Source organism: Bos taurus, chromosome 14, assembly GCF_002263795.3.
Source record: "Bos taurus isolate L1 Dominette 01449 registration number 42190680 breed Hereford chromosome 14, ARS-UCD2.0, whole genome shotgun sequence".
Lineage (NCBI taxonomy): Eukaryota > Metazoa > Chordata > Mammalia > Artiodactyla > Bovidae > Bos > Bos taurus.
The window spans coordinates 60,351,826-60,377,930 of record NC_037341.1 but is presented as its reverse complement, the minus strand read 5'-3'; the positions used below and the strand labels follow the sequence as shown (position 1 = coordinate 60,377,930).

The 26,105-nt window shown below is 41.3% G+C and overlaps 1 protein-coding gene across 41 annotated transcripts in view; it reads left to right on the top strand.

Annotated features, from left to right (window-relative positions):
* The window catches only part of RIMS2 (regulating synaptic membrane exocytosis 2), a 608,892-nt gene extending 590,102 nt beyond the window's left edge, over positions 1-18,790 (top strand). For all 41 annotated transcript variants that reach the window (XM_059874470.1, XM_059874473.1, XM_059874468.1 and 38 more), the window contains 5 exons: positions 8,152-8,293; positions 13,122-13,234; positions 13,545-13,646; positions 15,012-15,151; positions 15,915-18,790. In XM_059874470.1, coding sequence (XP_059730453.1) covers positions 8,152-8,293; positions 13,122-13,234; positions 13,545-13,646; positions 15,012-15,151; positions 15,915-16,133 — 716 coding nt within the window. In that variant the 3' untranslated portion in view covers positions 16,134-18,790. The remainder of the gene's footprint in view (positions 1-8,151; positions 8,294-13,121; positions 13,235-13,544; positions 13,647-15,011; positions 15,152-15,914) is intronic.
* The last annotated feature ends 7,315 nt before the right edge of the window (positions 18,791-26,105 follow it).

Sequence of the window (26,105 nt, the reverse complement as noted above, 5' to 3'; positions counted from 1 at the left end):
TCACCAGAAAAGGGTTTCCTGGTTTTCAGCTATTATTAGGGGAAACTGAAACTTTGTTTGTTTATTTAATCAAGTGGTTTTCTTTGAATTCAGAGGGTACCAAGCAATTGAGTCATCAGACTACACGAAGAAGAATAACAGGGACATCTCCTGTGTTGCTTTCTCCTTGTGATGTTTTTTACTTCAAGAATTTGATTTTTACCTACAGGTACCTTCTCCAAATACACTGTCTTAAAATACCCAACACTAGAGTGAATGGTTTAAGAGCTCTACAGCAACATAATCTGGACCTTAGTTTTATAGTTTTCTACCTGAGTATTTTTAAACATCTTTTAACTCCCCCCCACACATATCATATACATGTATACGACAGTTGTGCAGTGTATAAATGTATATATACATACAAATGCGTGCTTAATCATGTCCAAATCTTTGCCACCCAGTGGACTGTAACACCAGGCCCCTCTGTCCCTGGAATTCTCCAGGCAAGAATACTGGAGTGGGAAGCCATTCCCTTCTCCAGAGGATAATGTTATTAATACTGGGGCTTCCCTGGTAGCTCAGAGGGCAAAGAATCTGCCTGCAATGCAGGAGACCAGGGTTCAATCCCAAGGTCAGGAAGATCCCCTAGAGAAGGGAATGGCTACCCACTCCAGTATCTTGCCTGGAGAATTCCAGGGACAGAGGGGTCAGGCGGGCTACGGTCCATGGGGTTGCAAAGAGACGGACATGACAAAGTACACATTCGTATATATTTTTACATATGTTTTAAAATATATATTTTTCCTTATTATGGCTGTTGAGTTCTTACAAATAATTTCCATTGGTCTACTCCTGTGGTCACAACAGGTTATTTTTATACATATCCCATTAAAAAAATGATCTAAATAATTACATTTTGTAATTAACAACTACTACACATTTAGCAGCTTAAAACAGTACCCATTTGCTAGTTCACTGTTCTGTAGGACACGTCTGGCCCGGCTGGGTTCCTGCCCAGGACATCACATGGCTGATGTTAGGATGTTGGCTGGGCTGAGTACTGGCAGAGAACAGACTCCTGCAGGTGTTGGCCTGAGGTCTCCATTTTCTTTTTGCCTTTCAGCTAGGCACTGCTAAAGGCTACTCTCAGGTCCTTCCCACATGGTCCCCTCCATCTTCGAGACACAAAGGAACACTGAATCCTTCTTGTGTTTCAAGTCTCCCTGGTTGACTCTTCTGGAACCAGCCAGAGATGGCACTCTGCTTTCAAAATGTTCATGTGGATATGTTAGGCCCACTGAGATAAGCTCCTTATCTTTAGGTCAACTGGCTAGTAACCTTACTTCCTTTTGCAAAATCCCTTTGCCATGTAAGGTAGCACAATCACGGGAGTCATCTTAGAATTCTGCCTAATATATTTTATATAGGCATTCTCTGTTATATAGATTTTTAGGTTGAATAACATGATGAAGCATTTGAAACATTAAATGTGATTCATCATAATGAATTGGTTTAGGTTAAATTTTGTTGTGAATGTGATGTAAAGGATTTGCAGTATTGAAAAATACATTTATTTTTAAAATAAGCCTATGAATGTATCAGATAAAAGTACATTTGGAAGGCGTATTTTAAAAAGCTATTATAAATGCATAGCATATGCCTAGAGTTCTTTGATTCCATCAAATGACAGTGAGTAGCCTTCTCTTCAGTATATGCTGTTAATCATGGTCATGGTCATAAATGAATGATAGAAACTCAGACTTCAGAGCTAAGAGATCAGAGATGATCTGTCACCCTCCCCCTCCTCTTTTTTTCATAAATGAGGAATCTGAGACTCAGAAGGGGGATAATGACTCAGAGAAGACCATAGAGCCAGCTAGTCCGTGGTAGAGATTGGCCTGGAAAACATGTTTTCTAATTTCCTGTCTAGAAGCCCATATATATACTTATGAAAAGTTAAAGTGTTAGTTGCTCAGTTGTGTCCAACTCTTTGTGATCCCGTGGACTGTAGCCTGTCAAGCTCCTCTGTCCATGGAACTCCCCAGGCAAGAATACTGGAGTGGGTAGCCACTCCCTACTACAGGGGATCTTCCCGACCCAGGGATCGAACCTGGGTTTCCTGCATTGCAGGCAGATTCTTTACCCTCTGAGCCACCAGGGAAGCCTCAGTATTAATGACAGTATCATTCAGTTCAGTCACTCAGTCGTGTCTGACTCTTTGCGACCCCGTGAACCACAGCACGCCAGGCCTCCCAGTCCATCACCAATTCCCGGAGTCCACCCAAACCTATGTCCATTGAGTCGGTGATGCCATCCAATCATCTCATCCTCTGTCCTCCCCTTCTTCTCCTGCCCTCCATCTTTCCCAGCATCAGGGTCTTTTCAAATGAGTCAGCTCTTTGCATCAGGTGGCCAAAGTATTGGAATTTCAGCTTCAACATCAGTCCTTACAATGAATACCCAGGACTGATCTCATTTAGGATGGACTGGTTGGATCTCCTTGCAGTCCAAGGGATTTTCAAGAGTCTTCTGCAATACCACAGTTCAAAAGCATCAATTCTTCGGCACTCAGCTTTCTTTATAGTCCAACTCTCACATCCATACATGACCACTGGAAAAACCATAGCCTTGGCTAGACGGACCTTGGTTGACAAAGTAATGTCTCTGCTTTTTAATACGCTGTCTAGATTGGTCATAACTTTCCTTCCAAGGAGTAAATGTCTTTTAATTTCATGGCTGCAGTCACCATCTGCAGTGATTTTGAAGCCCAAAAAAACTAAAGTCAGCCACTGTTTCCCCATCTATTTCCCATGAAGTGATGGGACCAGACGCCATGATCTTAGTTTTCTAAATGTGGAATTTTAAGCCAACTTATTCACTCTCCTCTTTCACTTTCATCAAGAGGCTCTTTAGTTCTTCTTCACTTTCTGCCATAAGGGTGGTATCATCTGCATATCTGAGGTTATTGATATTTCTCCCAGCAATCTTGATTCCAACTTGTGCTTCCTCCAGCCCAGCATTTTTCATGATGTACTCTGCATATCAGTTCAGTTCAGTTCAGTTCAGTCACTCAGTCGTGTCCGACTCTTTGCGACCCTGTGAATCACAGCACGTCAGCCCTCCCCGTCCATCACCAACTCCCGGAGTTCACTTAAACTCATGTCCATCGAGTCGCTGATGCCATCCAGCCATCTCATCCTCTGTCGTCCCCTTCTCCTCCTGCCCCTAATCCCTCCCAGCATCAGAGTCTTTTCCAGTGAGTCAACTCTTCGCATGAGGTGGCCAAAGAATTGGAGTTCCAGCTTCAAAATCAGTCCTTCCAATGAACACCCAGGACTGATCTTTAGAGTGGACTGGTTGGATCTCCTTGCAGTCCAAGGGACTCTCAAGAGTCTTCTCCAACACTGCAGTTCAAAAGCATCAATTCTTCGGTGCTCAGCTTTCTTCACAGTCCAACTCTCACATCCATACATGACCACTGGAAAAACCATAGCCTTGACTAGACGAATCTTTGTTGACAAAGTAATGTTTCTGCCTTTTAATATGCTGTCTAGGTTGGTCATAACTTTCCTTCCAAGGAGTAAGTGTCTTTTAATTTCATGGCTGCAGTCACCATCTGCAGTGATTTTGGAGCCAAAAAAAATAAAGTCTGATACTGTTTCCACTGTTTCCCCATCTATTTCCCATGAAGTGATGGGACCAGATGCCCTGATCTTATTCGTTTTCTGAATGTTGAGCTTTAAGCCAACTTTTTTACTCTCCTCTTTCACTTTCAGGAAGCTTTTTAAGTTCCTCTTCACTTTCTGCCATAAAAGGGTGGTGTCATCTGCATATCTGAGGTTATTGATATTTCTCCCAGCAATCTTGATTTCAGCTTGTGCTTCTTCCAGCCCAGCATTTCTCATGATGTACTCTGCATAGAAGTTAAATAAGCAGGGTGACAATGTACAGCCTTGATGAACTCCTTTTCCTATTTGGAACCAGTCTGTTGTTCCATGTCCAGTTCTAACTGTTGCTTCCTGACCCGCATATAGGTTTCTCAAGAGACAGGTCAGGTGCTCTGGTATTCCCATCTCTTTCAGAATTTTCCACAGTTTATTGTGATCCACACAGTCAAAGGCTTTGGCATAGTCAATAAAGCAGAAATAGATGTTTTTCTGGAACTCTCTTGCTTTTTCGATGATCCAGCGGATGTTGGCAATTTGATCTCTGGTTCCTCTGCCTTTTCTAAAACCAGCTTGAACATCTGAAAGTTCACAGTTCACATTTTGCTGAAGACTAGCTTGGAGAATTCTGAGCATTACTTTACTGGTGTGTGAGATGAGTGCAATTGTGCGGTAGTTTGAGCATTATTTGGCATTGCCCTTCTTTGGGACTGGAATGAAAACTGACCTTTTCCAGTCCTGTGGCCACTAAGTATCATTAATTGAAGATTTTCTATATAGCAGGCACTATCCTAAGCATTTTAAATGTATTTTTCTTAACCCTTGCAAATTCTGGAGGTAGGCATTATTATTATCATTGCCATTTACAGTTTAAGAAAGCTGAGTCACAGAAAAAGTAGCTTGCTTCATGTCAGCCGGCTGGTACATGATAATGTAAGGATTCTAAGGGATTCAGAGAAGCAGTTGTGTACCGGGGCCCAACCTCTTCACTGTGCTCTGCTCTTTCCATCCCAGCAGTTGCTTCTAGTAGGGCCTTCCATATATTCTTACAGCTCAGTATCCTCTCCCTGAACAGCGCTACAGGCCACTCATCAGTTATATTCTGACAACAAATCAGGGAATAGCAGAGAACTGGGAGTCAGGAGACTGTGTATAAACTCTGGTTCGGTTGGTTATTTTCTGTATGGCTTCAGGGAATTTTGTCACAGCTGGGACCCTGGGATACTGTATCTGTAAAATGGGGATTGTGAAAATTCTGAAGAGGACACGTTAAAAGCAATCTGTAAACAAGAGGATTACATGCTTATTGTACTGTTATTTTTTGTCAAATGGTGGCTAGTTCTCTTTACCCTATAATAGCAGGTTTTCAAGTCACTTTTGCTGTGATGAGTCAGGCATTAAATGAAAAATAGTAGATTTTTGACACTGCAAAGGCTGTGTTCTGAGGCCTTTAGGAAGTCATGTTTTCTGTGCATACCCTCATTCTGAATTTTCAGATGTCACTGAAGTTGTATGTCTTAGTTGGTGGTGATTTTTCATTCAGGCATTCTTCACCGGAAGCGAATAGTGCAGCTTCCACAGAGGGGCCAGGACTCCCTCACACCAGCTCAGCACCTTTCATGATTCCTCATACCTGTACAAAGTTTTCCTACTCTTTTGATTAATTTAAGTTGTGTTGATTTCTGCTGTATAGCAAAGTGAATCAGTTATATATACTGTACATATATCCACTCTTTTTTAGATTCTTTTCCCTGTCATAGGTCATTACAGAGTACTGAGTAGAGTTCCCTGTGCTATACAGTAGGTCCTTATTAATTATGTTTTATATATAATAGTGTGTATATGGCAATCCCAGTCTCCCAACTTATCCCTCCCCCTCTTCCTCCTTGGTAATGACTCTATTTCTGTTTGTAAATAAGTTCATTTGTACCATTTTTTTAGATTTCACATATAAGTGATATGATATTTGTCTTTGACTTAACTTAAATTTAATGTGGCCATTCTGAGAATCACTCTCAAATAAAATCATAAATATTGAGTGTATGACTGTCAAGATCTACTCTTCATCCCCATCCTTTTTTTGTTGTTGTTAACATTTCATTCTTGGTTTTATGAATATGCATATTTTTTGCTATACTGTTTGAAAGTAAGTTGCAAACAATGTAAGTCTTGAGATCTAAATACTTCAGCATGTATCTCCTAATGATGAGGAAATTTTATATAATATATGCCATTATCTACCTAGGAAAATTAACGATTTTATTATCCTATCTAATATCCAATTCATATTCAGATTTCCCCTACTTGTCCTAAAATTCCTTTTAGTATATTGCTTTTAGGCTTTCTTTCTTTCTTTTTTTTTTTTAAGAAACCAAAGTATACTCATAGCATTTAATGGTTACATCCTGTGATATTTTTAAATCTGGGACAATTTTCCCACCTTGTTAGTTTTTATGATATTAATTTTAAGTGATTCTTGAACAAAATCCCATGTTCTGGGTTTATCTGGTTTTGTGTGTGTGTATCATTTATCTTGTTATTCTCTCCTATTTCTGAAAACTTAGAAGATTGTTACCAAGACCTGATTAGAAATAGGTTGTACATTTTTGTCCAGATCAACCTGATAGGTGCTACAGCGATCGCCACACTATCAGTGCCACTAAGTTGGCTCCCGTGATTAAGATGGCGATAGCCAGGTTTCCCCGTGTTAAAATACGTATTCTCCTTTAGTGATTAGAACTAATTTGTAGGGTGATTTTTTTGGCTTATGTTAATATTCTTTTATTTAATGGCATTAGCATCCGTTGATATGTCTTATTTGAATTATTCCATTGGAGGTTGCAAATGAGTAATTTTAACATTTTATCATTTTGTACACATATTAACTAATCATTTCTCTGGAAGGATGTGCTTTCCCTCATCTATGGACGGTGATGTATCTCCTCTTAATAGTTCATATCAGTACAACATGTTTTAACTATCAATTATCTAAAATATCAGCCTCAGTTGTAGATCACTCTACATATCTACTGATCTATGGAACTGAGTTGTAGATCAGTCATTACATGTTTTATATGTACTTATTAAAGCATTTTGATGTACATTAAAGTTGGAAGTGGAGAACAGATGAAATTTAAAGCAGTGTTTCAAAATGGTGAGCATATATTTCAAGAGGTTTGATGGAAAGGATTTCCACAAGTCACTGGCAATATCACCAAGTATTTATTGATCTAAAAGGAAGTTATTAATACCAGGCAATAAAAGAGCTTACCATCTCCCAAAATACTGATGATATGTATGGTCAATGTGGATAAATAGTGAGGCCTGACAGGGAGTAAATTAATCTAAGTATTTTGAGCCATCCCCCTGTTGCTGCAGCTTTAGCTGTCTCTCAGCTCCACATTCTAACCTGTAAGGTCTCTGACAGTTGGGGCTGTTTCTTGGATCATAATCTGCCCAATTTTTAAGCCCGTCTCAAATCCCACCCCGTCTGTGAGCAGGAGCTCCTTCCTCCTGTCCTCTGCAGATGGCAGTTTGTACGTCTGTCACATCTGCGGTCTTGACTCTGCTTCTTTCCTATTTGGCCTCCTAGTGGGCTTCCATAAGCAAAGCTCCTAGTCAGACTGTTAAAGATCCTTAAGAACATGACTTGGTGGTGATTGTACTTTAGTTGCTAGGTTGTGTCTGGCTCTTTTGCGACGCCTTGAACTGGAGCCCACCAGGCTCCTCTGTCCATGGGATTCTCCAGGCCAGAATACGGGAGTGGGTAGCCATTTCCTTCCCCAGGGCATCTTCCCAACCCAGGGATCAAACCTGGGTCTCTGTGAATTCTTTACCGACTGAGCCACCTGGGAAGCCCTAAGAACATGACTATCCATGACCAAAAGCTTAAAAGCTCTTTTTTCACTTGGGAATGCTGGGTTTTGCATTCCCTATGAGAATCTCTCTGAAAACTGCCAACAGATGTGAAAAGTGTTTTCAGGCAGAGCTGTCTCCTAAGTGTAGCTTTCTTTATACTCTATACTTTCTAATACTCATCAGTCTACAAAAACAAGTTTTTCTATGAAAGTTGAAGGTAGAATTGAGAATTACTCACCACCTATTCTTTGGAAATAATGTGAAGGCCTACTTCTTTGACTATGACAGAAAGAAAAAAGAAAAAGACAGGCATAAATTAAATCTTGATTTAAATATTACGATGAAAACAAAGCTTATTTTATTCTACATAGTTTGAACCTTTTTGTTCCTTTTGTTACCTATTTGAACACTGTTTTAAATGGAAATAAAACAATGGAATTTTGTGTTTCTTGACAATTTTTTAGAAAATTTTCATCCCACTCAACAAGACAAGATTTGAAATACCTTTTCTGTCTCCTTCATAAAAGCACTTTAGATTTACGCAGTTTTTTTTCTTTCATCTGAGAACCTCAGTGCATTGGCTGCTACATTTGTTACCTGATGGTGATGACACAACTATCACCTCTTTTGTTCTCTGTCTTTGCAGAAACCGGAGGTAAAAAGCTACGGAGCACTGTCCAGAGAAGTACAGAAACAGGCTTGGCTGTGGAAATGAGGAACTGGATGACTCGACAAGCGAGCCGAGAATCTACCGACGGCAGCATGAACAGCTACAGCTCAGAAGGAAAGTGAGTGATGCTGGCCGAGCAGTGGTCTCCTCCACGCCTCGCTGCAGTCTTCCTTCTCTCCCCCTCTCTCTGCTTTCACAGACGCTAACTCGCATGCTCCGGGGCACTGCTTTAACCTTCACTGGCTGATTTGCTGTGAAGAAAACTTCTGCTTACCTGCCACTGAGAAATGTGACATGCCTGGCTTTTTATATCAATGGACATAGGTTTGGGGATAAAGTGTTTCACTTTAAAGGCAAGATACTAAAATATAGCTGTCACAAATGGAAGTTTGCCCTACCTTGAAATGACACATAAAAACACAGCAACACTTTAAGTTCCAGTGCCCATGCCACATGTACAATGCTCATTTTGAAAATCTTTGCTCTAACAGTTATCACTAAAAAATATAGAAAACTGATACATGCTTAGTTGCATCCAGTAACAGTTTGGATAAATGTAACAACAAAAAAGAAACGCCACAAACTTTGCTGAGCCTTTCCTTTATGTAATTATCATGTAGCTTTCCCTTGACTCCACTGTGTCTGAGGTATTTTTAAGGCATTCCTAATGATTGTACAGCCCTGTCACCCACGAATTAACAGTAATTAGCAACTGCAGAGCTGTAGATGGATATGTAAAGGACGTTAATAGAGGAAAGGAGGGTTTAGTGACCTCATCTGTCATCACTATGGAAGCAGCAGATGCTTAGGGAACGTAGTGTGTAGTCAAGTTCACAAATGTGTGGCCATGGGAGCGGCTGGCAGAGTGTTGATGATTTTGCCTTAGGAATCATTTGCGTAGCATAGTTATGTAAATACAAGAGACGTATATGGTTTTCATACATCTATAAATAAGGTTATGTGTGATAATTTATGGAAGCATTAAAAATGTTCAGATTATATATTTGGGAATTAAGCTTGGGGGAAGAAACAGATTTGACATTAATAAAGGAAGTTTTAAAAGAGATGGAGAATCAAGTAAAAAAGAAATGTGCATGAGCACTCATCACTGCAAAGTGCTGTGTTAGATACTGTTAGAGATTTTAAACATTTGAACTATGACCCCTGCACTCCAGGTGCTTATTGTCTTATTGGAGAAATGGGATTAATACACATAAATTCACTCAACAGGTATTTCCATACCTTCTAATGTTCTAGGCGCTTCACCATGAGTTGGGGATATAAATCACACAAGGGAGCAAAACTCAGTTGCTGGTTTGACATAGGCTTTAGAAGCATATAGGCTTAAATGCTAATCTGTTTTCGGTGCTATACAAATTTGGGCAAGTTATGTACTTTTTTAAGATTCACTTATTTATTTGATTTTTTATCATTCGTTTATTTTATTCATTAATTGAGTTTAATAAATACATACAGTATTGCAGGCATGGTTCCAGTGCTGGAGATATAGTAGTAAACACAGAAGAAAAAAAACCCTGCCCTCATCAAACTCACAGTCTAACAGATAAGATGGACAATAAACTAGAAAATGTATTTAAGTGCATATATAAGAAAATCTAGTAAAATATATAATAGACTGGGTGGTGTGAGTGCTAAGGAGATAAAGGTAGGAAGAGAGATGGTAGGTTAAGGATAGGGTTTTATGAAGGACAGACAGGGAAAGGGGCACATCTGAGTAAAAATCTGAAGGAAGTTAGTGAGCTTGTGGGGATATGAAGAACATATCAGGCTGAAGCAGTGCTGAGGTAGGAGCTTGCCTGGCAACCACAATGGGGGGGCATCCTGGGGAGTGAGGCAGAAGTGGTAAGAAATTAGAGATATGGTGGGCAGGGGTGGATGGCTGGTGTTGTCTTTACATATCATTGCAAGGACTTTGCTTTACTCAGATTGGGGTGAGAAACCAATGCAGGACAGTGAGCAGACACCTGACATTATCTGACTTCAGCTCTAACAGATCAATCTGGTTGCTGTGGGAGTGGAGAGTAGAAGTGGCAACAGGGGGATCGTTCAGAAGGCTGTCTCGGCAACACAGAAGGAGAAAATGATGGCTGGGACCTGAATGGTAGCATTAGCGAGGTCAATTCTGGAGGTATTGACAGGAGAACCAATAAGATTCAATAATGCATTTGATGCGAATGTGAGAGAAAGACTGTGTATTGGTTTGTTGTGCTGAGCTCAGTCGTGTCTGACTCTTTGCAACCCCATGGACTGTAGCGCGCTAGGCTCCTCTGTCCACGGGATTCTCCAGGCAAGAATACTGGAGTGAGTTGCCATGCCCTCCTCCAGGGGATCTTCCAACCCAAGGATCGAACCTGTGTCTCTTGAGACGCCTCCATTGCAGGCAGATTCTTTACCCACTGAGCTATCTGGGAAGTTTGTTAGGGCTACTGTTAAAAAAAACGAAAAGAAACAAAACACAGAAATAATACCACTTAAACAACAGAAATTTATTTTCTCATAGTTTTGGAGGATGAAAGTCTTAAGATCAAGATGTCAACAAGTTTAGCTTCTCCTGAGACCTCTCGTCTTCTTGGCCCCTAAATGGCCACCTTTTCACAAGGTCCTCACATAGTATTTCCCCTCTGCATATGTAGCCCTGGCGTTTCTTCTAAGGATACCATCATATTAGCTTAGGGCCCCACCATTATGACCTCATTTAACCTTCTGCTAAGTCACTTCAGTCATGTCTGACTCTGTGCGACCCCTGAGACGGCAGCCACCAGGCTCCCGCGTCCCTGGGATTCTCCAGGCAAGAATACTGGAGTGGGTTGCCATTTCCTTCTCCAATGCATGAAAGTGAAAAGTGAAAGTGAAGTCGCTCAGTCGTGTCCAACTCTGAGTGACCCCATAGACTGCAGCCTACCAGGCTCCTCCGTCCATGGGTTTTTCCAGGCAAGAGTACTGGAGTGGGGTGCCATTGCCTTCTCCTCATTTAACCATCAGATCAGATCAGTCGCTCAGTCGTGTCCGACTCTTTGTGACCCCATGAATCGCAGCACACCAGGCCTCCCTGTCCATCACCAACTCCCGGAGTTCACTCAGACTCACATCCATCGAGTCAGTGATGCCATCCAGCCATCTCATCCTCTGTCGTCCTCTTCTCCTCTTGCCCCTAATCCCTCCCAGCATCAGAGTCTTTTCCAATGAATCAACTCTTTGCATGAGGTGGCCAAAGTACTGGAGTTTCAGCTTTAGCATCATTCCTTCCAAAGAAATCCCAGGGCTGATCTCCTTCAGAATGGACTGGTTGGATCTCCTTGCAGTCCAAGGGACTCTCAAGAGTCTTCTCCAACACCACAGTTCAAAGGCATCAATTCTTTGGCGCTCAGCCTTCTTCACAGTCCAACTCTCACATCCATACATGACCACAGGAAAAACCATAGCTTTGACTAGACAGACCTTTGTTGGCAAAGTAATGTCTCTGCTTTTCAATATGCTATCTAGGTTGGTCATAACTTTCCTTCCAAGGAGTAAGCGTCTTTTAATTTCATGGCTGCAGTCACCATCTGTAGTGATTTTGGAGGCCAGAAAACCTTAACCATCCCTTTAAAGTTTCTACCTCCTAATACAGTCATAACTGGGAATTACAGCTTTAGCAGTCTGTCCAAAGGAAAGACAATTGCAAGGCTGAGCAATTGAAAGAATGAAGTTGCCATTTAAGATAAGAATCCTCTTGAGAAGAACAGAGTTTGGTTTTCTGTTTGTTTGGGGGTTGAGAGTCAGTGTGGGACAAGTTGAGTTTTGATTGCCTGTTAGACATTCAAGCAGGTAAGTAGAGCAGTTAGAATACAGGTCTGGGACCCAAGGGAGAAGCCCAAGCTGGAGATGTCAGTCAAGGTAATGTCACTACAGACAATGTTTAAAACCTTGAGATGGGATGAGATTGCCAAGGGAATTGGGCCATACAGGGAAGAGGTCAAAGGATTGAGTGGCTATATTTAGTGGTAGAACTAGCAAAAGAAACAGTGAAATAGCTACATAAGAAAACCAGAAGACTACAGAGTTCAGGAAGTAAAGTGTTTCAAGTGAGAGGGAGTGATCATTTGGATCAAATGAGACCAATATGTTCAATTAGACCAGTACAGAGTATTAACAATCAAATTTACCACTCTGGTTATTAGGTAACCTTGATCAGAGAAGTTTTGGTGGAGTAGAGAAAAACAAAGCTTGGAAGAGAGCAAGGGAAAACTGAGTACAGTTTCACTAGAGAATAAGAGGAAAGAAATTGAAGATAGGGACTTCCCTGGCAGCCCGGTGGTTGACATCGAGTTTCCAAAGCAGGGGGCACGGGTTTGATCTCTGGTCGGGAACTAAGATCCCACATGCCTGTGCAGTGCAGCAGGAAAAAAAAGAAAGAAATTAAAGAAAGTGAAAAGATTGTACATAGAGACATCTCTTTGAAGAAATTCCAGGGAGAGAAATGAGATTGTAGCTGAAGAGGAAAGGGTGTTGGGAAAGGGATTTTTTATTTCTTTGAGGAGGAAGAAATAGTGTGTTTGGGTATTGATGGCAGTAATCTGAAGGCTTTCTTCATTGATGAAAATGGATTACATAACAGACTGTCTCGTAATGCAGCTGAGAGATTCAGTATGCTCATGCCAGTCACAGAATAAGTGCTCAGCGTGTAGGAGTGCTGTATGTAGAACTCACAGCTCGTGCCCTCCAGACAAGGAAGAGAAAGGCACACAGACAGAAGTGTGCGCGCTGTGCAGGACGAGGGCTGCTGGAGGAGAAGGAAGGAGGGCCGTGGGGGTGCAGGGGGCGCTTGGGATCCAGTTAATATGTGACAAAATGGCGATTACCAACTTCTCCTGCCACAGGCAAGGGGTTAGATGGAAACAGGAGTGGAGGGTAACACAAAATAATCCTGTGTTGTTTGCTTTTAGTCTGATCTTCCCTGGTGTCCGCTTGGCCTCGGATAGCCAATTCAGTGATTTTCTGGATGGCCTTGGCCCTGCCCAGCTAGTGGGGCGCCAAACTCTGGCCACACCCGCCATGGGTAAGAATTTCTGTCATGTGATTCGCTGTTTCCCTTTTAGCTTATTGAAAAATCACATTCCCCAATTTCATAAGATCTTTAGGAGTATTATCTGGAATGAGTATATTTAACAACATAAACTTAAACTTTTTCCATTTTAATTTATATGCTTTTTAAAGTAAGAGATCACTGATACATTTTTAAATATATTTGAATGTAGGAAAATACATGGGAAATGAGCCAACAAGGTTAAACCAAGATCTGACACAAGCATTTTTCCATTTGCTTTTGTGTGTTAAGGCCTGTTTGTTTCTTCCTCACTCCCTATTAGGTGACATTCAGGTAGGAATGATGGACAAAAAGGGACAGCTGGAGGTGGAAATAATTCGGGCCCGTGGCCTTGTTGTAAAACCAGGTTCCAAGACACTGCCAGGTAAGAACAAAAGAGATTTCTTCTGTTACTGTTCATCATCTACACTTTGCAATTCAGAGACTTTGTTTTTGAAGAGATGCTGAAAACTTTGTTTTTAGATAACCAAGGGTACTGATAAATGAGTCAGTTATCTATAGTAGTTTGCATTTCTCCTGAGTGAGCACCCAGTCAGGGTGATCTGGTGGGGAGAAGTCATTAGCTAATAAGTACATATGTGGTAGAAACCCTACAAAATAAAAACTATCACACTTATGTACATGTCGCACAAAATGAATTACCTAAGAAGTTCTTGTTAGCTGGTATTTTGTGTTATTCTGTTTATCTGAGCTTCAGAATTCTCCTTAGAAATCCTTAGCATTCTGGAATTAGAATAAATATAGATAGATATAGGTCCCCAAAATAGCATAAACCCATAGACGAAGGACATTCTAGCTAGAAGACTCTTACTTCCTGGAGTGTATAGAGAGGCACCATTATAAGTTTTTATTGCAATCTCACATTTTGTACCAAAATATTATAATCCAAGGTGCTTAGAGCCATAGGGAATGCCAAAGATTCCAGATGCCTGGTGCAGAGATGTAGACAACTTCAGACCTGATGTACAGAACAGTTCTGAAACTTGGTTTCTCACCTCAGCACCTCCACTGAACGAATTGTAATTCTGAATCTCTAACCTAAAAAGTTCACGTTTTTACCCGGTGCTGCCTATTGTACAACTTTGCAGTGCTGAGTAAGACAGTTGTGTTCATAAAGGTCTCAGAGTTAGTCACCTGATTGCTAGAAAGAATACCGCGGTTCGTACATGCATGAAAATGCTTTTATAAAGAGTCTGTCAGAAAAATATCAATGCATGGTATTTATAATTAGTTGCCTCTTTCCAGCTAATTTGAACATACTACATCAAATCCCACCCTTGTCTTGTACCCACACCATCAATAAATAAGCCCTTTGGAGTGATAAATGCTCCATGGGGACGGGTAAAACAGTTTGATTTTGAGAACGTTTAACTAGATTTATGAATTGACACATGAAAAACTGCGTGAGACCTCTTTCTTGGATATTGTTTGGGACCAGAAGGATTTCTCTTTTAAAAGCAGTATATAAAACCAGTTGATGGCAAAACAGTAATCAACTCAGAGGCTGTGTTAACTGCCTAAAACTACCTGAATGACTGATATCTAATCTATTGTTATCTAATTTATCTATTGTTTATCTAATAATTTTGACATAATGTGGAAAGGCCAGTGATTTTTGACTGCTGGCTCTTTTAACCTGTGACTAAGCTGTGGCAGGTGTCATCCACAAGTTGGGTGTTCTGTAACCAGAGCTCATCACTTAACTCTCCTGTGTGTTTTCTTTCCCAAGCACCATACGTAAAGGTGTATCTATTAGATAATGGAGTCTGCATAGCCAAAAAGAAAACAAAAGTGGCAAGAAAAACGCTGGAACCCCTTTACCAGCAACTATTATCTTTTGAAGAAAGTCCCCAAGGAAAGGTTTTACAGGTATTTATTGAATTATATATTCCTTACCTAAGAAGGTGTCTTCATGGAGTCAAACATTCTCTTCCAGTCCTCTCCCCAGCTGAAATTCTTGGGGAACTTCCAAGCAGTGGCCAGTGCTATAAAGCTGTACACACTAGGGAACTATGCTGAATGTAATAAACCATAATGGAAAAAAAATATGAAAAAAAGCCAACACAGTTTCCTTTAAAGTGAACTATAGACTTGTAAACCCCCATCACACATTGGCTCTTATCTTCCTTAACGGCTTAGGATCCTAACACTCCTGTAGAGTTTTCCGACTATACCTTTGAATTCCAGTAAAGATAACTATCCCAGTAATTAAATACAACTACATAACTTGATGTTTGATGTCAACACATTGTATGAAAGTTGCTCAGTCGTATCCGACTCTTTGCGACCCCATGGACTGACTGTACAGTGTATGGAATTGTCCAGGCCAGAATACTGGAGTGGGTAGCCATTCCCTTCTCCAGGGTATCTTCCCAACTCAGGGATCAAATCCAGGTTCCCTGCATTACAGGCATATTCTTTACCAGCTGAGCCACCAGGAAGCCCAAGAATACTGGAGTGGGTAGCCTATCCCTTCTCCAGAGGATCTTCCCGACCCAGGAATTGAACCGGGGTCTTCTGCATTGCAGGTGGATTTTTTGCCAACTGAGCTTTCATTAATTGATTGTATTTTGGTTTACAAGCTCTTACATACATGATTGTACTGACATTGCTCTTTTAATTTTGCCAACAGATCATTGTCTGGGGAGACTATGGCCGCATGGATCACAAATCCTTTATGGGAGTGGCCCAGATACTTTTAGATGAACTGGAGCTATCCAACATGGTGATCGGCTGGTTCAAACTCTTCCCCCCTTCCTCCCTAGTAGATCCAACCTTGGCCCCTCTGACAAGAAGAGCTTCCCAATCATCTCTGGAAAGTTCAACTGGACCTTCTTACTCTCGTTCATAGCAGCTGTAAAACTGTTGTCATAGCAACCAGCGTTACAAAAAAAAAAAAAAATCACAGGTCGCAAACCCTGGTAACACTGCATGCTTAATGTTGTGTCTTCTGAGCCTGTTCCTAGGGATACAAAGCGATCCTGTGTTCTCAGAGGAAGTTGCACACATTGTGCCCTAAAGGAGGCCCTCAGGTGAAGGAGCGGAGCTATGAAGAACTATCAGGTTTGGGGTTCAGTAACACTCGAGTTTTGGTCCAATCTGAAGCCATGGATTAATATCAAAGAATCAGTCAGTTTCATGCAACAAAAGCCCTTTTCAATGGCACCTTTATATTTTTATTGTTCCTTTTTCTTCATTTCTCTGACCCCCAAAATCCTGTGATGCCACAGAAATGGAGCTATCCAGCCATTAAGCCATGTTATAAGTGAAGGACTGACGTCCTGGGAAGCATCAGGTGAAAAGCAAGAGACCAAAGACGAGGTCTAGGGCAGAACGTCAGCCCTCCCCCGGACTGGACAGGAGCAGCCGGTCCAAAGTGACGACGTGAGCAGTGGCAGACCTCGGAGCTCCAGCAGGCATGTCATTCACTAATGCCAAGTTGTGTTGGACTCTGAAAAACAAAATTCTGTGGCTACACTGTACTGAATGAAATTAAACTTTTTTTTGCATGGACAGATTAGCTGAATATTTAAATTATTTTCTTGGGGCTGCAACTTGCAAAAAAAAAAATCAGCCATTTTTGACAATTTATATTATTTTTAAAAATAAATTTCACTAGTGCATGGTTTTAAAAAAGGGAGAGAATGCAGCAGGGTGATACAAAGACACACCATGTTTATTCTTTAATCACAGTCTGTGTTTTGGCAGACATTGCAGAAGAAAATACTTTCTAGAAAATACTTAAAATTCTCTTTATGTGACAAATAAGTATAATATATTCAATTTATTTCCATGGTAAATATACAAATCTTACAAAGTTCAACATGTGCAAATTGTTCACATCTTTCTTCCTTTCTCTCACTTTTCCTTTTCTCCCTCTTTTAATCTTTTTATTTTCTTTCTCCCTACCAGAGTGAACATTATGCTAAAAAACAAAATGACAAGTTTTTTGACCTGATACTCTCTTAATACCCCATGTTCAATTCAGAGCTGTAGATACATCTGAATTTCTCAAGGAGGGAAAAAACTATTTAAGAGCTTTCTTTATTTCAAGCATGTTGAAAAGGATTTTGCAACATGACTTGGGAGTACATTAAAGTAAGTCAGCATGTGTTTGATAAAGAAGATATTTGAACTTTTGCAATTTATTGTACAGTGCATGGTAATTTTATTTTCACCTTCCAAGTTCAGTTTACAGGAAAATCCTAAAATCATGTGGCCATTGTAATGTCTAATAAATTTGTTTTTAGCACCAGCATTATTCATACAGGGGTTAAAGTATTATTTCTAGAAGGTTTTAGATTTTGTTTTTAATTAATTAAAAGCAATTTCTTTAGCCAATTTCCATTTACTATGTGAATAGAAGCACTGCTAAAAATTTGGAGCCCTGAAAGACAGGGCAGTTTATTAATTCATTTTTCTGTAGTAAAACTCAATTTTTCACAAATTATATTTCTAAAGAAACACAGCAAACATAAATTTGCAACAGATAATTTTAAAGCTCCAATTTTTAGGTAATTCGAAGAAAGTCAATCTGCCTGTTAACAGTTCTTTGATGCCATCACCAAAAGTCTACACACAAATGCTCTAAAATCAAACCCCTGCTTTTGGTTTTACAGACAGTTATTACCATTGGGTGGTGCTGCAAGGTCAAATTTCTCTTAAGTTCCCCTATTTAGAGGAAAAGTCACCGAGTAATGTAATAAGCCACCCATAGTTTCTGTTTCTTTCTGTACACTTTGATAACATGTTCTTATAGATTGATTTTAACTTCTAGCAACAACTTTTGAAATCTACATACATACCATTTGTTTAAGTTAATGCCATGCACAAAAATTGCTCTTTTGTGTTCCTTTTAAATTCAATGCTGACCATTAAAAACTATCATGCTTGATATGGTGCAAAAGTTAAAAATGAGTATCACTAAAAATGCCTTCTCTTTATGTGGTGCAATATGAAATACACCGAGACTGTGTCTTGACATTCTGAGACCTACGATGGACCCAGGTAAAGTTGCGAAATAAATGAATAAAACTATTGAAATAATTTAGACACTTGTGTACCAGCAACAATTGATTTAATAGACCTATGGCGTCTATACTATCCCTTAGAATAAACGTTTAACATTTTCCTGATACGAAGATGCAGTCACATAATCTTTTGTGCATATTCCTATATAAATTATTTCTAATTTTAATAAGAAGGACATGACTGTATGGAATATTTGTACATACCTGTCATTATGCAGTATTTATTTTAAAGTTGGTGTTTGTTTTTTTTTTAATTTTCACATGTCTGCACCTCAACTTGTGACCTAGTCATGTAAATAGCACTATGCCAGTGACCATTGCTGCCCTGTACATAATATGTTTTAAAAGTAAAGGGAATTCCAGTTGGAAAAAACTAAAAAGGGCAGATTAGTCCTGTGATGAACACCAACTAATGTAAAACTCAAATTCATTCTGGTGATGGTATTTAACACTTTAAATAAAACATTTTCTTTACAGACGTTGTATGCATGGCCTTCTGACTTCTCTTCTCCCCACGCATCCCCAAACCTGCTGCAGCTCTTTTCCTGAACCCACACATCACTTAGAGACACTGAAATCATCTTCTGCCTCTCCGTAACAGAAGCAGACCGCTGGTCTTAGCATGTAGCCCTCAGCAGAGCACTTCTTTTAAAAGCCAAAGGATTTCAGCTCACGTCATTAAACTTGTTGCTTTTCAAAAGGTCATTCCACATTGAGGTGCTTTCTGATGAAGTGACTTGGCAACTCCCAAATTTAAATGAATGAGGTTTCTGAGTCAGTGTGGCCTCCACTGACAGCAGGGTCAGAATCATGTACAAGCTCTGCCATTCCCTGGGAGGAGATGACAAGGTGACAGTTGGCTCTATGCTGTGTTTCCACAGATGTGTCAGTCCAGCTTCGTGGGAGACCAGGGTGGGGTGCATCTTCAGTTGGGGAATTGTATGTGGTAACCTGACATATGGTGGTTTAGTCCCTAAGTCGTGTCCAACTTTTGTGACCCCATGGACTGTTACCCACCAGCCTCCTCTGTCCATGGGATTTCCCAGGCAAGAATACTGGAGTGGGTTGCCATTTCCTTCTCCAGGGGATCTTCCAGACCCCGAAATCAATCCAGGTCTCCTGCATTGCAGGTGGATTCTTTACCAACTGAGCTATGACTGACATAACAACCAGTCCAGAGACTGGCTTCTGTCACATATGAATGGAAGAGGGTCTCTCCATACCTTCTAGGCCGATTCATCAAACTGCAAAATGAGTTTGATTAATTAGAATGGGCTTTCGTGGGGGCTCAGATGGTAAAGAATCTGCCTGCAATGCAGGAGACCTGGATTCAGTCTCTGAGTTGGGAAGATCCCTTGGAGAAGGAAATGGTAATCCACTCCAGTATTCTTTCCTGGAGAATCCCATGGATGTAGGAGCCTGGCGGGCTACAGTCCATGGAGTCTCAAAGAGTCAGCTATGACTGAGAGGCTCACGCTTTCACTTGATAAATAAGAAATCCAACTGCAATCCAAACTTAGTCCTCTCTCCATCCTCTGAACCAGCCATTTCTTCCATTTCCAAGGAACCCCAGTCCCCCATACCTAGCCCAAAGTATCTTTTCATTAATATATACTCTCTGCTCTAGTGAGCTATTTCTTTGCTATTCATACACTCCTATTCTAAAACTCTCCTTGCCTTTTTTATATGCCTTCTCCTGAAAAGCCCTTCTACTTTCTCAAAAGTGATCCATGTTAGTCCCTCCCTGCAATTCCCAGCTGAAGACTGAGTTTATAGCAGTTCCAAACTAAACCCTAAACACATGGATGCTCTTGGCACCAACACCTTCATTTTCCCAGCGACTCTAGACACCAAGGGTTCAAAAGCAGTGATAAAGTACTTCATGATCACCAGCGCAAGAGAACTGGCCAAGAAATCACCAAGCCGTCCGCCTGTGCCTTAACCTTTGACATAAAAACACATTCTCTGAATGTTTGTCTCCACTCACACAGTCTCTAACATCCATGCACGAATGAATAGAAGTTCACACATCCACCTTTGGTTTGTGAAATGTGTATTGAGAAGCAGTGTGTAAGAGGGAACAAAAACAATTTGTGACACTCAAATTCTTTGTATGATGTGACTTAAGTCACTGAGTCTCTCTGGCAATCGGTTCTTTATCTGGGAAAGGGGAGGGCGTGACAACTGACTCCCATATTTATGGGCTTCCCTGATGCCTCAGATGGTAAAGAATCCGCCTGCCACGTGGGAGACCTGGATTCAGTCCCTGGTCGGACACGACTGAGTGACTTTCACAAGGAGTTTGAGTTAGGCATTATTCCATCATTAAATCTACACTTTGACTATTTTATAAGCTCCTTCAAGAATGAGACCGTACCTATTTTCTCCCCTGTTTTATATACTCAATGCCAAAAACAATGCTGTACACAAAGGTGCTTCATAAATATCTGCCAAGTTAATGACTATTTAGTCCAGCTATTTTGAGACACAATTTTAGGCATTATAGTAAACAGAAAAAGCATGGCCCTGTCCTCATGAAACTTTCATTCTAATAAAGAAGACACACATTGGGTGAAAAATTACAAATAAGATACCTTTCCCAGGGCAAAAAAGCTATGGGAATATACAGCAGTGTTTTAACCAGTTGAGAGAGTCAAGGAAGGCTGCTGCTGCTGCTAAGTCGCCTCAGTCGTGTCCGACTCCGTGCGACCCCACAGACGGCAGCCCACCAGGCTCCCCCGTCCCTGGGATTCTCCAGGCAAGAACACTGGAGTGGGTTGCCATTTCCTTCTCCAATGCATGAAAGTGAAAAGTGAAAGTGAAGTCGCTCAGTCGTGTCCGACTCCTAGCAACCCCATGGACTGCAGCCCACCAGGCTCCTCCATCCATGGGATTTTCCAGGCAAGAGTACTGGAGTGGGGTGCCATTGCCTTCTCCACAAGGAAGGCTCCTGTCTATAAAAACGGACAGGAGTTAAACACAAGGTAATGGTGGCCCTGGGGAGTGGGAGTTAGATGAATATTCCAGACAGAGAACAGCGGCTAAGGAACTTGAGAGAAGGAACTGCAGCTCTACCATTTTCTTTACACAGTGTGGCTAAAGCAAAGGTGAGTTCATAAGACATGCATACGAGTGAACAGAAGAATAAATGAGTGAATGCAGATTCCTGCAGCCTAAGCTATTTCTGAACCACTGAGAGTTTTGTTGAGAAGAATAACCTAAATTTGATGTGAGAACTATTTGTAAATGACATCATCTATAAGGGCTAATCCTCTATTTGCATGCATGCATGCTTAGTCTTTTCCTTCTCCAAAAGGAAATGGCAACCCACTCCAGTATTCTTGCCTGGAGAATCCCAGAGATGGGGAAGCCTGGTGGGCTGCCGTCTAGGGGTTGCAAAGAGTCGGACACGACGGAAGCGACTTAGCAGCAGCAGCAGCATGCTTAGTCATGTCCGACTCTTTGCAATCCCATGGACTGTAGCCTGCCAGATTCCTCTGTCCATGGAATTTTCCAGGCAAGAATACTGGAGTGGGTTGCCATTTCCTACCCAGGAATCCTCTATTTAATTGTGTTTAAAATAATTCTCAGAATGCACGGTCCTAATTCCATTCAGTTGTTAAACTTTGAATATAGGAACCATAGCCTATAGTTCTGTACCCAGCATAGGACCTAGCTCAGCACTAAGCGATTACAGGTCTCAGATACTCAGACGTAACAGTGAATATCCCTTTCCGATACTCTTGGAAAGACTGCTGTTATCAATATGAATAATTCCTGAGTCCTTAAATTTCTGTTAATAGTTTGCATATGGTTGAATCAGAAAGACTAAACCTGTCATGTTCTTAACGCCTGAGCACCAGCTCCCTGTAATTGTGCTTTTGAGTAGGGTGTCATTTTGTTCAGTATGCCTCCTTTTCTGATCCATCCACAGAGTTCCCAAGAGATCTGCCATTTCCTAACTAATCCCATTCTCCTGGTTTCAACTGATGGTGGTATAGAGGGTGCAGACTCCTAAAAGGGGTCAGTATATACCCTTGCCTGTGAAGATTTGTTACTTTTGTCTTGTTTTGCCTTGACACCAAAGAGGCAGCTCATCTCCCGTGACAGAGATTTCATGGAAAAAAAGACCAAGAGCTATCAGTGGCTATGTTTTCTGTTATATGATGGAAATTGCATTGATAGAAAAAGTCAGCAAAGCTAAGTGGAGGTATGAATTGAAGAGAGTCCTGCAGGTTCCATGTTCCTGGTTCCATTATGGTTGAAGACTGGCTGCATCTTTGCTCTTCCAAGAAAGCCCATCCATTCTAGCTGTTGATTAGTTGGGTGTCTGCTATTCGAAGTCATTAGTCCTAATTAATACATTTGGCCAAGGACAAGGCTGATGGAATCATAGAATCTTGAAGGAGTCTTTGAGAACAATCTAAGAGGTGGCCATCCAACCTCTGCTTGGCAAGTGCCTGGAGACAGAAACTCGGCAAAGCAACCCATTCCATAGTCTCTGACAGTTAGACTCTCCCTCCTAAATACCTAGCCTAAATCTCCCATTTGGAATTTTATACTTCCTGGGCTCACTGTTAGCAAGTTCGAGCTCCTACTGTTCATCACACGACAGGCCAATAAATAGACAAGTTGTTGGGGCAAGGATTAGCAACTTTATTCAAAAACCAGTAGACTGAGAAGGTGGTGAACTTGTTTTCTGAAGAACTATCTTCCTGAGTTAGAACTCAGGTTTCTTTTATAGTAAAAGGGGAGAGAGTAAAGTCAAACACTTCCTAGTTCCCATCAACCTTCAAAGGGGATGTGTCGATTTCTTCCTGCATGCAGTTGTCCACAGGTGGGAGGATGTTTCCTGAGAGTTAAACAAAGGTTCTTTAGCTTAACGTTCATTACCTGAGAGGCAAGGTTCCTAGAGTTGGGCCATTAGTGAAGTGAAGTCGCTCAGTCGTGTCCGACTCTGCGACCCCATGGACTGTAGCCTATCAGGCTCCTCTGTCCATGGGATTTTCCAGGCAAGAGTGCTGGAGTGGATTGCCATTTCCTTCTCCAGGGGATCTTCCCAACCCAGGAATCGATCCCGGGTCTGCCACTTTGCAGGCAGATGCTTTACTGTCTGAGCCACCAGGGAAGCCTTATATAATTCCTATACCTTAATCCAAATCAGGGGAGAATTGCCTTAAAAAGGCCTTCAACTAATTAAAAGATACTGATTTTTAAAACTGATGACTTAAAACTGCCACACAAAAATAGTCCACAAAACATTCTCCTTTTTCTGACAGTTTTACAATCCATTGTTGTCATTAACCAGTCCTTTACTATGAAACTTAAATGACCAATTGAGACCAACAGTTCTGAGACTGTTCTTCCAGCACTGATTAAGCCTGGGGTGGCAGGTATAGTATTTATTTAGCCTTCTGAACTTTCCGGGCAGACTTGGTGCCCTTGCCAGCTCTACCTATACTCCTGTCCACTGCTTAAATGACACCCACAGCCACCATCTTCCTCGTGTCACCACCACCAAAGTCGTCCAAGAAGAAGAGGGTAGTCAGAGAAGTTCTCAGCACACATGGGCTTGCTGGGAACCATATCAACGATGGCAGCATCACCAGATTTCAAGAATTTGGTGCCGTCTTCCAGCTTTTTCCCAGGATGATGATCAATCTTCTACTTCAGCCGAGCAAACTTGCAGCTGATTCCCCACTTTACCTGGGGCTCTGGGTGTGGGGAAATAGCCCAAGTCCAAGGGAGGCCCTGGACCTCTTCATTCATTCATCAAGTGTTCCTCTCTTTCTAGGAGGTGAGAGGCTCTGTCTTTTACTGTCTTTCTTATGTTTCAGCCTAGGGCAATTTGTTTGCTAATGTTCTTCCTCCTTAGAGTAAGCACATTGCTCCTTCCCCAATCATGGCTTACCTCTCTTCAGGTTACTCTCCTTCAGGAAATTCCAATGTCACTGCCAAAAATAAGTGTTTTGTTTGCATCATCTTTCTTCCGTTGTTGTTCGCTATTGAACACTAAAGGCAACATCTCCCAATTAAGAATTGTTCATTCCAAATGTATCATCTAATGTTTGCAGCATTCTCCTGATATTTGGGACATTTCCCCGAGTGAAAAAAAAAAGTCAAATTTATCATTATAATATTTTCAGGGGCTTCAGGATCCACATTAGTATGATGTCTGTAGGCCTGATACATCCTTTACAAAAATTCAGAGAAGTCTTCATTTGTTTGGCTAAATTTCTTGACTTCTGTTTAATCTCTTTTGCTTTCCTTCCCCTGCCTTGCAAAGATGTACTAATAAGTAGTACTCCAGGAGGGCACTACTGATGGTGCAGATGCTGAAGAATCTGCCTGCAATGCAGGACACCCAGGTTTGATCCCTGGGTCAGGAAAATCCCCTGGAGAAGGGAGTGGCAACCTACTCCAGTACTCTTGCCTGGAGAACCCCAACGACAGAGGATCCAGGCAGACTACAGTCCATGGGGTCGCAAAGAATCTGACACGACTGAACGACTAACACTTTCACTTTTTAAGGGCATTCTTTCCTCACTGAGGTCCCAATTTCTTCCAGATGTGAGTACTGCCCAATGGGCTTCAGGTGTAAAAAGATCCTCTCTCTAAAGGAAGGTTGTGATCTTTCCAGTTAAAGAAGTCTGAAAAAGCTAGCTGTCTGGTCATTTGCATTTAGCCCCCTTTGAGACAACAGCAGTGAAAGTTGCCCTGCTCTGGAAGTGGCTCCTGACTCAAATTGAGTGCCGTGTCCTGTCCTAGATGGTATCGCCATACCAGAATAAGTCCCTGCACCCCAGAAACTAACCCAGGATTTTCTAATTGGTCCCCAGAAGGAGGGGAAGTCCTGAGTTCCAGTGTCAGCATTTGGGCCTAGAAAAGAATGAAAAATGGGAGAAGGGATGTATAGATTGGCCTAACAGCCAGAGCAGCTGGGCAGGGTAACTCAGCCGGAGTTGAGGTCTGAAGAAGCATATCTTCACTTCAATCCCTCCCTTTTCTTATTTTCCCTGAAGTACTTATTTTCCCACAAGTGCTTGCACACGAAGGATTTTATCATTCTTCCCTACTTCTTCACAAAATAGCTACAGAGTCATCAAAAGCCACTATAAAGCCATAAAGAGTAACTGATCATCTCTAACCATTAGCAGAATGCTTTTTTCATCCCAACCAAGATTACAGTACAATTGAAAAGAAATTTGGTTACTGTTGTGATGTACAAAATCCAACAGAATTACTAATCAAAAAATGGGCCAAAGAACTAAATAGACATTTCTCCAAAGAAGAAATACAGATGGCTAACAAACACATGAAAAGATGCTCAACATCACTCATTATCAGAGAAATGCAAATCAAAACCACAATGAGGTACCATTTCACGTCAGTCAGAATGGCTGCTATCCAAAACTCTACAAGCAATAAATGCTGGAGAGGGTGTGGAGAAAAGGGAACCCTCTTACACTGTTGGTGGGAATGCAAACTAGTACAGCCACTATGGAGAACAGTGTGGAGATTCCTTAAAAAACTGGAAATAGAACTGCCTTATGACCCAGCAATCCCACTGCTGGGCATACACACCGGGGAAACCAGAATTGAAAGAGACACGTGTACCCCAATGCTCATCGCAGCACTGTTTACAATAGCCAGGACATGGAAGCAACCTAGATGTCCATCATCAGATGAATGGATAAGAAAGCTATGGTACATATACACAATGGAGTATTACTCAGCCGTTAAAAAGAATACATTTGAATCAGTTCTAATGAGGTGGATGAAACTGGAGCCTA